Source organism: Ovis aries, chromosome 25 (assembly GCF_016772045.2).
Source record: "Ovis aries strain OAR_USU_Benz2616 breed Rambouillet chromosome 25, ARS-UI_Ramb_v3.0, whole genome shotgun sequence".
NCBI lineage: Eukaryota > Metazoa > Chordata > Mammalia > Artiodactyla > Bovidae > Ovis > Ovis aries.
The window spans coordinates 41,757,026-41,772,496 of record NC_056078.1 but is presented as its reverse complement, the minus strand read 5'-3'; the positions used below and the strand labels follow the sequence as shown (position 1 = coordinate 41,772,496).

The window sequence follows — 15,471 nt, the reverse complement described above, 5'->3', positions numbered from 1 at the left end:
CCAAGAATGATATGTATTAACAAAATTTTAATTATTACACTTACACATCTTGAAATTCTTCTAGGGATTTCTGTGGTGTAAAAACATTCAAAAGGCCAATTATCTGTGGCAAAAGCAGGGAAATAGAAAAATTTTCATTTGGAAACTGCAAATACATGGATTAAAAAAAAGACACCCTCTCTATGAAGTTTTTCAAGTCTTATGTCCTAAGCTTAAGTAATCGCCTTATTTTATATATTAAACGTTCATGGCCAGGGTTGGGGGCAGGGAGAGAAGCAGAGCACAGAAGATACTAAGGGCACAGACAAGACTCTGAATGATACTATAATGGTAGATATATGCATCATTACACATTTGTCCAAACCCACAGAATGCACACCTCCAAGAGTGAACCCTAATGCAAACTCTGGACTCTGGGTGATGAGTACATGTCAATGTAGGTCCACTGATCATAAAAAAATGTACCCCTCTGGCGGGGGGTGTTAATAATGCAGGAAGCTATGCATGTATGCAGGCAGGGGATATATGGGACATCTCTGTACTTTTCTTTACATTTTGCTGTGAAGCTAAAACTGCTCTAAAAACACAATTTTATACACACACACACAAACAATACCAACAGAAGAGCTCCAGAAAATCCATTCCATTTATAAACATTCAATTATTATGGACCTATATTATACAATCCTCTACATAATCTTTAAGCAAATCTTAAGTACTTTCTGCCAGCTTTTATCCAACTCAATACTTTTATATAACCTCAGCCCTTTTGACCCCTGGTTTTTCATAAAACTGCACTTTCCCAGATTTCCTCATTTCCCATCTAGTTCACCAGTGTATCCATGGGCATGTAATCTTTCCCACTATTGTTGTCCAGTCCTCCCTTCTCTATCTGACCCTTTTCCTGGGTGATACTATGTATGGTTTTCCCCTCCAAATCTATGTAGATAATTCCAAATATTCATGAAAGGTTCTTTATTTTATTAGTCTCAGATTTTCATTGCTACTTCACATGAGGTCTCTCAAAATAATATAAAATTGAATTCATTATCTTTCCAACCCAAACCTCTTACTTTTCCATAGTATTTTCTTTTTTACAACAGAAAGCAGTGATTTTTTTACTCTTTTTCTCAATATCTGAAAAGTGGGTGTCAGTCGCTCAGTTGTGTCCAACTCTTTGTGACCCCATGGACCGTAGCACCATAATAAATAAAAGAATGCTAGTTCTAGTCACTATTGTCAGGGTGAGTTTCAATCTCTTTTCACTTCCTGTGCTATTACATATGTTGAGGATTCTAACATCTCATCTAGACTGTTCATGCTGTAAAAACTTCTAACACTTAGTTCCCTAACAATGGTTTTCTACAAATCCAGCTACCATTTTACTGTCCATTGGTAGTAAAAAGATAATATTACTCACCTTTTCAAAAATCTAAAGCCACCAAAAAAAATTCTAAAACTCCCTTGCAGTACATTCAAAGCCCTCCATGACAGGACAGCAATCCACTTCATCTCTTGCTAAGCCCTCTATTAAACTTGATACTTGAGCAAGAAGGCTGTTTCTAAAAAACTGTCAAGGCCTTTAAACATACTATCCCCTATGTTTGTCACTTTCCTACTAAATGCTACTACGTCTTCAAGGTAGGCCTCTTCTGTAGGGTCTGACAGTGCCCAGTTCTTGACAGAGCAGAGTATTCTACTCTGGCCCCACATCTATGTTATTATGGCATTTAATACACTGCAGCATAGTCTTGCTTTCACAACAGCCTCTTACTCCTTTTTACATTTTGACATATAGGAAAATACCTGACACATATTTTTGAAATGTGTTGACAATTATACTTAGAATGTTTTCTAGACATAAACTTCATGAGGGAAGAACCCACGTTAGTCATTTAAGCATAAAGCTTTGCTTACAGAAGACTTCCAAATACATGTTCAGTACATGTTCAGTGTTAAAATTCCGAAAAATAATTCTCAGATCAGAGAGGATAAAACAAATTTGTTTAAGACAGAGGAATAAGTATCAAACTGTTCTAAATGCCTCCTAACATGCCTAACCAGATGAACTACACACTTGGAGAAATAGTGAAACCATTCTCATTAATAGCTAGGCAATCCCAGAGTAGAAGTGTGGTATCAGAGATGAAAAGCACACAAGGGCAGAAGGGGTATTAGTGGTTTCTCAGAACTGAGAAACTGAGGAGGATGGGAGATGGGGGAATGAGAGCCAAAGGAGTGGGGTTTCTTTGGGAGGTGATGAAGATGTCATAGAACCTACTGTGGCGACAGTCCTATGTATCAGTGAATATACTGGAAACCAATGAATTAAATGGACTAGTGGTATGGTATGTGAATTCTATCATAATAAGGCTGTTATATAAAAAAGATTAAAATGGATAGCTGTCTTCTTTTCCAAAAGAGAAATGAAGAAAATTACATCAATTGTACACTGGACAAAATTCAACGACTGATTAAATGGGTGGTATATGACCACTTTGAAAGAAGTATAAATCACTAGAAATATGTAAAAATTCACTGAGAAACTTTACTTCTGTGAACAGAAACAACAATACCAATAATAACAAACAACAGCAACAGACGAGAGAAATGCAACCAGACATACATGGGAATTTCAGAAAGGCATTTTTGAATGAAAAAATATAACAGGGTGAAAGTCATATGTCCAAGTTTTTACAACCACTAGAAAACAGAATTAGGAATGTTTTACTAATTTCATTTAAATATTTTTTAAAGTTTCTGCTAAACTGCTTTATCCAATATTATCAAATAAAGTTCCAATGTCAAAGAATAATGGGACCAAATTCATTCATGTGCTAAGGTTCCAGTTTTCTGAAATGTCAGCTTAACAGAAAACAGAAAGCAGATGAGATAAACCCTACATAAAGTTCTAAAACATGTACCTGTTTAAAATTCCTCTTGAAAAGTAGATGTCAGAAAATTACACAATCTTCATTTCATAAAGTATGTTTCATCTAATGTTTAATGAAATTGAGAAAAATTTCACAATGCAGATACACTTTTAAGCAATGTTTCAGCCCAAAGAACAATTTAAAGCACCTAGTGTTTTAAAAGATTTTGATATTCAGGTATTCATTTAGAAGTCTTGATTTTATACTTAAGAAATTTTCTGAATGTTCACTTACATTTTTGTGATTGACACATTTCATAAGAACTAGCTCTCTGTAAGCACGCTTAGCATGAGTTTGATTCTGAAATGGCCGACTTAGCTTCTTGATTGCAACGTTTCTTTCAAGAATGGCATCATAAGCTGCACTGTAATAAGAAATTCCAAAACAACAAAAATTTAATCAAAAATCTGCAAACATAATTATGAAACATTCATGTAGATTTACTTTCTCCAAAGATAAATGCAACTGAATCAATTTCCAGCCCTTAGTACTCAACATGTTTCTTAAAATATTAATGGATTAAAAGCGAAAGTGAATTGTGAAGAAAGGGACTGCGTGTTCACTGGGGGTCATCCAAGATCCATCCAGCATACAATGGGCACCTAATACACAAATCTTTAACGAGTATTCAAGTCCAACAGATATACCTTAGAGCCTAAATGAATTCCTCACCCCAAATCGACATTAAGGAAAGACACGATAAAAAATACATGTGGTCATAAAGTCTACTCAAAACACTTGTTGAAGAATTCTACGTAAGTACATCACCTCCTCCTCTTCAGACACAACAAAATGAACACAGGAAGAGGAAAGTACATATAAAGGCATCTATATGAAAGATGGTTTTATAAAAGTAAACACAAAATTTGTTTTGGAGGCGAAATTAAAAATCAAGTTATTTATCAATGCTAGATTTCAGGACACCAGAAGCCACTTCGTAACTATTAATGAAACACCTATAATTCTGGGAAATGTAACACTACATTCATCAATTCTTCATCTCTCTACCATACGGCACTGACCAAATGGTACACTTCACAAACGACAGGTCAAAGAAAGTAAAGCACAAGTAAGGTAAAGTGCCTAAAAATTAAAGAATAGTATGATCGAAGAGTAAAAATCATTTGGATTAATCACTGCCTGATATAGGGCCAGAGAGGTTAACTAACTTGTTCAAAGTCAGCCAGAAGGTTGAAAGCAAAGCTGAGTCTAGAAGACTGAGAGATAAGGTCATGCTTTTCATCTGCTGCTGCTGCTAAGTTGCCTCAGTCGTGTCTGACTCTATGCGACCCCACAGACAGCAGCCCACCAGGCTCCCCCGTCCCTGGGACTCTCCACGCAAGAACACTGGAGTGGGTTGCCATTTCCTTCTCCAATGCATGAAAGTGGAAAGTGAAAAGTGAAAGTGAAGTCGCTCCGTCATGTCCGACTCTTCGCGACCCCATGGACTTCAGCCCACCAGGCTCCTCTGTCCATGGGATTTTCCAGGCAAGAGTACTGGAGTGGGTTGCCATTGTCTTCTCTGGCTTTTCATCCTAGAGCATTATAAAAGACGATTTCTATTTGGAAAATCAGCATTTGTTGTTGTTTAGTTGCTAAGTTGTATCCAACTCTTTGCAACCCTATGGACAGTAGCCCGCCATGCTCCTCTGTCCATGGGATTTCCCAGACAAGAATACTGGGGTGTGTTGCCGTTTTCTTCTCCAGGTAATCTTTCTGATTCAGGGATAGAACTCACATCTCCTATACTGCCAGGGGGAGAAGCCCAAAGGCAGCATAATACTGATTAAAATTATTCTCAAACCTAACTGGAACCTAAATTATTCTCTAACCTATTCCTAATAGAGGAAAACAATAGAATGGGAAAGAACAGAGATCTCTTCAAGAAAATCAGAAATACCAAGGGAACATTTTATGCAAAGATGGGCTCAATAAAGGACAGAAATGGTATGGACCTAACAGAAGCAGAAGATATTAAGAAGAGGTGGCAAGAATACACAGAAGAACTGTACAAAAAAGACGTTCACAACCCAGATAATCACGATGGTGTGATCACTCACCTAGAGCCAGACATCCTAGAATGTGAAGTCGAGTGGGCCTTAGGAAGCATCACTACGAACAAAGCTAGTGGAGGTGATGGAATTCCAGCTGAACTATTTCAAATCCTAAAAGATGATGCTTTGAAAGTGCTACACTCAATATGTCAGCAAATTTGGAACACTCAGCAGTGGCCACAGGACTGGAAAAGGTCAGTTTTCATTCCAATCCCAAAGAAAGGCAACACCAAAGAATACTCAAACTATCGCACCATTGCACTCATCTCACACACTAGTAAAGTCACACTCAAAATTCTCCAAGCCAGGCTTCAACAACAGATGAACCGTGAACTTCCAGATGTTCAGGCCAGTTTTAGAAAAGACAGAGGAACCAGAGATCAAATTGCCAACATCCGCTGGATCATGGAAAAAGCAAGAGAGTTCCAGAAAACATCTATTTCTGCTTTATTGAGTATGCCAAAGCCTTTGACTGTGTGAAAGTCGCTCAGTCGTGCCCAACTCTTTGCGACCCCATGGACCATACAGTCCATAAAATTCTCCAGGCCAGAACATTGGAGTGGGTAGCCTTTCCCTTCTCCAGGGGATCTTCCCAACCCAGGGATCAAACCCAGGTCTCCTGTATTGCAGGCAGATTCTTTACCAGCTGAGCCACCAGGGAAGCCCAAGAATACTGGATTGGGTAGCCTTTCCCTCTCCAGGGGCTCTTCCTGACCCAGGAATCAAATCGGGGTCGCTGCCATGGCAGGCGGATTCTTTACCAACTGAGCTATAAGGGAAGCGCTCACAGTTTGACTGTGTGGATGACAACAAACTGTGGAAAATTCTGAGAGAGATGGGAATACCAGACCACCTGACCTGCCTCTTGAGAAACTTGCATGCAGGTCAGGAAGCAAGTTAGAACTGGACATGGAACAACAGACTGGTTCCAAATAGGAAAAGGAGGACGTCAAGGCTGTATATTGTCACCCTGCTTATTTAACTTATATGCAGAGTACATCATGAGAAACGTTGGGCTGGAAGAAGCACAAGCTGGAATCAAGACTGCCGGGAGAAATATCAATAACCTCAGATATGCAGAAGACACCACCCTTATGGCAGAAAGTGAAGAAGAACTAAAGAGCCTCTTAATGAAAGTGAAAGAGGAGAGTGAAAAAGTTGGCTTAAAGCTCAACGTTGAGAAAACTAAGATCATGGCATCTGATCCCATCAATTCATAGCAAAAAGATGGGGAAACAGTGGAAACTGGCTGATTTTATATTTGGGGGCTCCAAAATCACTGCAGATGGTGATTGCAGCCGTGAAATCAAAGACACTTACTCCTTGGAAGGAAAGTTATGACCAACCTAGACAGCATATTAAAAAGCAGAGACATTACTTTGCCAACAAAGGTCCTTTTAGTCAAGGCTATGGTTTTTCCTGTGGTCATGTATGGATGTGAGAGTTGGACTGTGAAGAAAGCTGAGCGCCGAAGAATTGATGCTTTTGAACTATGGTGTTGGAGAAGACTCTTGAAAGTCGCTTGGACTGCAAGGAGATCCAACCAGTCCATTCTAAAGGAGATCAGTCCTGGGTGTTCATTGTAAGGACTGATGTTAAAGCTTAAACTCCAATACTTTGGCCACCTCATGCGAAGAGCTGACTCATTTGAAAAGACCCTGATGCTGGGAAAGATTGAGGGCAGGAGAAGGGGACGACAGAGGATGAGATGGTTGGACGTCATCACAGACTCAATGGACATGAATTTGGGTGTAACTCCGGGAGTTGGTGATGGACAGGGAGACTTGGCGTGCTGTGGTTCATGCGTTTGCAAAGAGTCAGACATGACTGAGTGACTGAACTGACTAACTGGAAACTTGAGCTTTTTTTGTGGCTATTCCACTATATGAAATGTAGTGAAGAAAGTATGTGTTAAGAAACTGGCACTGCATAACAGGGCACATCTGTACATTCTATATACTGTGACTACTGCCTATATACATGTATATACGTACACACACCACACATATTATCTTTATTAGAAAGTACCATTATTACAGATATGTTCTTCCCAAATTAAAAAAAAAGGCAAAATAAAAAAATCAGAGGTCAACCAAATGTTTAGAAGTTTTGATTCAGATAAAGCATGTTTTATTTTTAACCATTAACTGCATTCCTATTAATTTCTTATCTAGTATATCAAAGTAATATTTCAAACTCTAAAATTGAAAATTTCAAGTATCTCATTGAACTATTTTGTATCCAAGGAAATTAGATTTCTAATTATTGATTCTCAAATGTGCACAAATTAGAAACACCTGGGTATTCAGAGGCCCCAATCCAGACCCAATGAATCTTACTATCTAAAACTGGGGCCCAAAATAATGTCTTTCAAAAAAAATTAAGTTCTTCAGGTGATTCTGACAATAATACAACAGCGACTTTAAAAAGTTATTATTTGTCTATTTCACAGTAATGTTCTGGAAGGAATAATCAAAAATTTGAAGGCATTTATTCCTTAGGACCGGTGTTACTTTCCAAAGCAATTTTTAAAAAATTCTGGCACACAAATTTAAAAAAGCACTTACCTGAGGATTAGGTGAAGGTAGTGTTGAGGCAGTCCAAGCGCAGGTTGGAAAAGAATTTCCAGACACAGAGCATTTCGGAAGGGAGTGAGTTTATTAAGAACAAAGAGCAGAGATAATGTGGGCACTGTGAGCGTGGACTGATCTCCTAACATACTAGGGAAGAGTCAACAGTTTTCCTAAGCCAACAGCCCATTTTCACAGCCTCAAGATACAGAAAAGTCCTGCAGGCAGGCTGTCGTTAGGTGACTGGCTGGGGTGCTATAGGTGTTTACTGGACTGGGCGTCTTTGCCTAATTTGGAGTCAGGAAGCTTGTTAGTGATGATCAGGGGGCTTTTGGCAACAGTTACAAAGGGGCTCGATTATCTTTGGAGATGACCCTGGTCCTGGGTCCTGCTTCTGTGGCCTTGCTGCAAGGCTTGCACCTGCGGCCTTGGGGCACGACTCAACAGTACAGAAACTATATTTTTCAAATACCATTAACCATTTTATAAATAGTATATCCCTCACAACCACCATGCATATATTAGATGGGAAAACAGGCTATAGGAGAGTAAACTTGATATGCGTCACAAAGTTAATAAATCAAAGAGCTAGAATCTGAATCAAGAGTTTGCTTTCAAAATTCTTTACAATATTGATAATTACATTATTTTCTTCAAATTTAACTTGTGGTTGGTTAAATGTGATTAGTTAAAATGATAACCAGCCAGCCAACAGTGCTTTATGAAATGACCCAGCTTATGCACTCTGTGGCAGTAGAAATCACAGCCCATAAGTGAAGAATATGAAGAGAGAACAGATGTTTTTACTGTTGCTCTTCAGTCACTAGATGGTGTCTGACTCTTTGTGGACCCATGGACTGTAGTACACCAGGCTCCTCTATCCTCCACTATCTCCCGGAATTTACTCAAAGTCATGCCTGTTAAAAGTTGGTGGTGTTACTGTTCTCATTACACAAATTAATTGATTCTAATATTTCACCATTATTTCACTTAAGATTTTTAAAAGAAATATATTATTATAGGTAAAGCCCCTTCCTTCTCCCTTATTCTCAGAGGTAAGTACTACTCTGAGTTTGGTGTTTATGAATGTTTTTACATCTTTGCATTCATAAATTATACATGATATTGCTTTATATATTCTAAACTACATATATATGTATATCCTACATCTTGTTTTTAAACTCAACATTACATTTCTGATTATCCTTGTGGATACATATAGCTCCAGTTCATTTTAAATGGTATACAGGATTTCACTGTATTTCTATTCTCCTACTGATAGATTTGATGCTATTACCAATTTGTGCTACTGTAAATGGTATTGCAAAGAACAGCGCTATATATGTCTCTTTCTAGACATATGCAAGAGCTGTTTGCAAGAGTTTTTCCTTGAACTTGGGAGAACTGCAGGATTGTAAACACTTACGATTTTTAAAAGATTCAAAAACAAACCTGGTCCAAGAAGAGGTAATACAGATATAATTATGCTTGAGTGAGGCTTAGACTCCCCAACACTAGCTTATTATGCTACTTTAGCGACCTAAAATCATTAACAGAAATGTCCCAAAGAGTGTTTTGATTTTCAGTTTATTAGGAATTATAATGATCTATAAAGCCTAGGTCTTTTGTAGAAATTAGCCTGTAAATCAATTTTAAAGATATATATAGTTTTGAAACACATACAGTGAGACATTAGCTGACTTTATTCCCCAGTGTAAAATAAGATTTATGAAATTCCAGAATTTCATTACAGTGTAAAAGTGATGATTAAATGAAGCTTCTTACTGAAGAGTTAGTTACGGGAATAGACAAAGAATTAATAAGCATGCCACTTATTCTTTCCTGATATAGATATTTGTCTTTATGTGGCTTAAGACCAAGTATTTAATCATAATTTACACTTAGAGATGACAGAGCTGATTTACAAAGTTATGTTTTCTGAATAATAATAAAAAGCCTTAATGTCAGAAGGAAACAACTTATTATTACAGCTTTAATTTTATAGTTTTAATTAAATTTTTTGAGGCAAGCTAAACATTTACCATGGAATTTATGAGAGGAGAAAACAAAGCAGTTAATGATTTTTTTGCCTAACTTTTGGAAGCAAAAACTCACCATACTATTCCTTGGGCTCCTGAACCTATAGGTTTTAAATTCTGATACCGTTTCAGGACTGTGAATGTAGAGTCCCCAATCTCCACACTGTAGAAGTTGCTGTCACGCTTGCTTCTGCTCATGGTGGCAAGCAACTAATTTAATGGCTTCATCCAAAAATCCGCCACAAAGCTGCAAAATGGAACAAAATGCAATGTTAACAAAGAGAATTTGCTTAATCTTAAAATTCAAGTCATTACTCTGTTCACAGATTGCTAGATCATGTTAAAAGAGCTGCTTCATTACAAATCACAGTTAGAAAGAAAAAATACCACAGAGCCTAGTTAGCATCTGTTACATTTAAGAGATAACTGATAGTTTAAAAAAGACAAAAACAAAAAAAGCAAGTATTATAATTAAACATGCTTTTAAGGTCACTTACAGTTTAAAAATTTAAACTAGTCCTTTTCATGTGTTGATTATAGACAAATTATATCTTAATTTTTGTAACTGATAAACTTTCATTTGAAAACAATCCACCATCTCACTAAGTATATGTGGAAGGAACAACAAACTGACAGGCTAGTTATCACGTATCACTCCCGCCAAACAAACTAACAAGCACGGAGCAGCCCTCGGCTGTCACCGTAACAGCTCCCGACGCCCAACAGCGACATCTGGGTGCACTGTCTATGCTGAGGTCGTAATGGCTGAAAACTGAGAATTAGGGCACAAAATGTAAGATTAAAAAAAGATATAAGAAAATTATTTTAAAAATAAGAACATATAAGTGAGAGAAGCATTTAGTATACTGAGATATACTAACAAAACAGTCCTGTTTTAAATTGCTTGGGTCGCCTAAAGCATAACCTAAGTTCTGACCACAGTCTCTTTTTTTTTTTTTTTTAAACCATTTGTCTGATTAAAGCCAAAGCAGGCTTTTTCTACCCATTTGAGTACTGGTTACTGACAAACCTTATTATCTATCCTTACTAGACAAAACTAGCCTATTCTAAAATGCATGCAAGGGATGTCCCTGGGGGTCCAATGGTTGAGACTCTGTGCTTTCAATGCAGGGGTGCAGGTTTGATCCCTGGCCAGGGAACTAGGATCCTACATGGCATGAACCACAGCCAAAAGATAAAACAAAATAAAATGAGCCTTAAAATGTATGCCATACAGTTTCAACCTACTTTCTGTATCCCAGGATAAACTGAGAAACCAATGAGATCTAAAGAACTTTTTCTGTGCATGGTCTTAAGACAATGCTAACAACAGAAACAACAAACAACCAAATTCTGATAAGACTTATAATGCAAAGATTTAATCTGAAGTGTATTAAATGCTTACTATGTGTCAGGCACTGTGATGTACCCAGATCACGCAGGGGTTCGAGAACTGGATACCAATAGCTTAGTTCTTAAGAGGATGGAAACCACCACAAAGGTAAAGTACAGAGTAAGAGAGGGCTGCTACTTGGAGGCTACACTGTTAGAGGCGAGAGAGCAAGAGCTGGAAGAAGAAAACCAGTGAGCTACTGAATACACATGAAAGGAATAAAATTAACAAGTTTTAGGTTGGTGGGGTTAAAAAAAGTTTAAAAGTACAAACAGAATAGGCTTTAAAGAAGAAATAAAATAATTGAAAGCAATTGAGAAAGGAAAGAAACTAATTAGATAAAAGAAAAGCCCAGAGGAACATCTCCAAAATCAGTAACTAAACTAGTCATGTAATACTCCAGAGAATACTGTCTGAAACCAAAAGTCTCAGTAACTTTGCCTAAGTTGAAAGACCCTAGACTTGTCAATTTCTGCAAAAAAGCCTGTGGATATACTGATTGGGACTGCGCTGAGTAACAAACATCAATTTGGGGAGAAATGATACTCTAACAATTTTGCGTTTTCTCATATTCATTTCAGTTTTCTGATCCATATTCATGATACTCATTCATCCGTTCATTCTTCAAGTTCCCTCAGCAACATTTTATAGTTTCCAATATACAGATCTTGCAAAATTCTGTTCAACTTCTCCATAGTATTAACAACTTTTAGATGCTATTGCGAATGTTTTTATTCTTACTTAAATTTCAGTTGTTCATTGCTAGTACAAAGAAATACAATTTATTTGTATAATAACTTCATGCTAAGCTCGCTTGTTACTTACTTAGTAGACTTTCTGTTCTACACACACAAGCAGTTCCATTTCTTCATTTCTAATTGGGATGGCTTTGACTTCCTTTTCTTTCCTCACTACAATGACTATAATCCTGAAAAGAAGTGGTATGAGCAAACATCAGTCCCCCATTCCCTATCAGGGGAAAAGCATTCAGTCTTATACCACTGAATGTGATGTAAAGTGTGATACAAATTATTGGATTTTACTAGATGCCCTTTAACAGGCTGAGAAAGTTCCCTTCCAAGTCCTAGTTGACTGAGTTTTTATCACTATAGAACATTCAATTTTGTCAAATGATTTTCCTGAATCTAGTCCAATAATCATAGTTTTTCTTTCTTACTTAGTAGGTTCATACAGTGAATTATGCTAACTGATTTTTGAATGTTAAACCAAACTTATATTCCTGTAACAAATCTTACTTGGTCAAAGTGTTATCCTTTTTTTTTTTTAAATAACTACTGATTCAGCCCCATCACATCATGGCAAATAGATGGAGAAACAATGGAAACACCGACAGACGTTAATTTCTCGGGCTCCAAAATCACTGCAAATGGTGACTGCAGCCATGAAATTAACAGATGCTTGCTAAACTCAGCAGTGGCCACAGGACTAGAAAAGGTCAGTTTTCATTCCAATCCCAAAGAAAGGCAATGCCAAAGAATACTCAAACTACTGCACAATTGCTCTCATCTCACACACTAGCAAAGTAATGCTCAAACTTCTCCAAGCCAGGATTCAACAATACGTGAACTGTGAACTTCCAGATGTTCAAGGCGGATTTAGAAAAGACAGAGGAACCAGAGATCAAATTACCAGCATCTGCTGGATCATGGAAAAAGCAAGAGAGTTCCAGAAAAACATCTATTTCTGCTTTATTGACTATGCCAAAGCCTTTGACTGTGTGGATCACAATAATCTGTGGAAAATTCTGAAAGAGATGGGAATACCAGACCACCTGACCTGCCTCTTGAGAAACTTGCATTCAGGTCAGGCAGCAACAGTTAGAACTGGACAAACTAGACTGGTTCCAAATAGGAAAAGGAGTGCGTCAAGGCTATATATTTCACCCTGCTTATTTAACTTATATGCAGAGTACATCATGAGAAACGCTGGACTGGAAGAAGCACAAGCTGGAATCAAGATTGCCGGGAGAAATATCAATAACCTCAGATATGCAGATGACACCACCCTTCTGCAGAAAGTGAAGAACTAAAGAGCCTATTGATGAAAGTGAAAGAGGAGAGTGAAAAGTTGGCTTAAAGCTCAACGTTTAGAAAATGAAGATCATGGCATCTGATCCCATCACTTCATGGGAAATAGATGGGGAAACAGTGTAAACAGTGTCAGACTTTTTTTGGGGGGGCTCCAAAATCACTGCAGATGGTGACTGCAGCCATGAAATTAAAAGAGGCTTACCCCTTGGAAGGAAAGTTATGACCAACCTAGATAGCATATTAAAAAGCGGAGACATTAATTTGCCAACAAAGGTCCATCTAGTCAAAGCTATGGTTTTTCCAGTAGTCATGTATGGACGTGAGAGTTGGACCATAAAGAAAGCTGAGTGCTGAAGAATTGATGCTTCTGAATTGTGTTGGAGAAGACTCCTGAAAGTCCCTTGGACTGCAAGGAGATCCAACCAGTCCTTCCTAAAGGAGATCAGTCCTGAGTGTTCATTAGAAGGACTGATGCTGAAACTCCAATACTCTGGCCACCTGATGCGAAGAGCTGACTCACTTGAAAAGAAAGACCCTGATATTGGGAAAGATTGAAGGCAGGGGCGAAGGGGATGACAGAGGATGAGATGGTTGCATGGCATTACCGACTCAATGGACACGAGTTTGCGTCAACCCCGGGAGCTGATGATGAACAGGGATGCCTGGTGTGCTGCAGTCCATGGGGTCGCAAAGAGCTGGACCCAACTGAGTGACTGAACTGAACTGGCTAGAATTTTATCACTATTATCGACCTTTTTAAAAAGCCAGGTTTTAATTTCTGATTCTATTTTGTACTTTTCTATTTCTTTGGTTTCTGCTTTTGCCTTTACTCCTCTTTTTGTTTTGGCATTACTGTTATTCTTTAGTTTCTTTAAACAGACGCTTAAGAGTAATGATTTGAGGACTGCTTTTTATAATATACACACTTAATACTGTTAATTTACCCTTAAAGCAGCACTTTATAGCTTCATTCCCCAATTTTTTACCATCATATCTATATTTAATTATAAAAAAGCAAAATTTTATGGCGAGCTTACTTTATGCTATGCCCTATTTCAAGTGTTTAATACTCTTTTGCCCTCACAGCAGTCCTATGAGGGTTTTCTATTAACAACTGCCTATGGCTAGAGAGTAAACTCAGTCCCTGTCACCGCATCTTACCTGGAGTCCCACACACTCCTGTCTGATGTTGCATTACGTTAAGAAAGGGCCCATTGTTTTTCTAATTTTACAGATGATGAAGCTGAGTCTGAAAAAGGTTACCTATTGGTTACAAAGTTAGTAAGGAGTAAAGTGAGGGGTTTTTGTGTGTTGTTTGAGTGAGGATTTGAGTCCTTCATCCATACACTATATATACTGAGTCCAAGAGAAAAAAAAGTCTTGGTGCTGAAGAAGATACAAAGGAAGAGGAGAAGTTACAAACACGCTGAATCTTAAGCATGTTGAGACTGAGATGGATCCCTGAGATATCCAAACGGAAATATCAACTTGTTAGCTAGATACAGAACTAAACCTCAAGAAGATGTCTGGGTGGAAGATACAAATTTAAGAGTTGGCATTGTTATTAAAGCAATGAGAAAGAATGGTATTACTCAAGAGGATGTTGTAGCAAGAAAGGCTTGAGTCAGCTTTGTGGATACCCACAGTTTAATGAGCAATTAGAGAGAGAGAAGCCAGTCAAGAAGCCAGTGAAGGTGTAGCCAGAGACAGAGACAATAAGGAGAGCACACTGAAGAAGCCAGAGGAAGAGTGTGTTAGAGAACAGAGTGGCCCAAAGTGCCGAACGCTGCAGAGACGTCCAGTAAGCAGAGTGACGGGAGAGGAAGCTAGACTGGAATGAGCGCAGGCGAGAATTAAAGAACACCATTTTACAAGTAAGTGGGGGTGACTATCTCTTTAGAGAATTTTAGCAAAGAAGATGAGAGGAAATTGATGGAGAATGATATATGGTCAAGAAAGGATGATCAGATTAGATACAATATATAACATTCTACAGCACAGCATGCATAACATATGTAATACAAAGACAACCTGAACATATTCATCTGTTAACAGAAAGGACTGCAAAAGATGGGAAGGGTGAGACAAGCAGAGTGAAAAAGAAAGCTAACGTTTCAGTTAGAATAATCTCTCTGAAAACATAGCAAGAAATGGGATCCAAAGCATATGTGTGGCCATACAGATGAAGATACGAAAGTAGCACTGCCGCCAGAAAACACCTTCAGAAGACTAAGACAGAAGGAGCAGTCTCCAAGGTGAGGGTGTTAAGGATACTGGTGAGACTTAGAGAGGATGCGTTTGGCATACTGTTCTCTCCATGATGAAGCTGAAACAGGAAGAGTGTTAGGAGGCAATGATACGGAGCCTGGTAACTCACTCCCCTACTCAAAAAGGCCTCTTTGTGGATTAAAAACCACAAAAGTATAGGTAG

The 15,471-nt window shown here is 38.1% G+C and overlaps 1 protein-coding gene across 10 annotated transcripts in view; it reads right to left on the bottom strand.

Moving 5' to 3' along the window:
* MAPK8 (mitogen-activated protein kinase 8) overlaps positions 1 to 15,471 on the bottom strand; it is a 98,556-nt gene that overhangs the window by 24,992 nt on the left and 58,093 nt on the right. For all 10 annotated transcript variants that reach the window (XM_027962330.3, XM_027962328.3, XM_027962329.3 and 7 more), the window contains exons 2-4: positions 9,673 to 9,843; positions 3,168 to 3,297; positions 45 to 103 (exon numbers count right to left, since the gene is read on the bottom strand). In XM_027962330.3, the coding sequence (XP_027818131.1) occupies positions 45 to 103; positions 3,168 to 3,297; positions 9,673 to 9,794 (311 nt within the window). In that variant the 5' untranslated portion in view covers positions 9,795 to 9,843. The remainder of the gene's footprint in view (positions 1 to 44; positions 104 to 3,167; positions 3,298 to 9,672; positions 9,844 to 15,471) is intronic.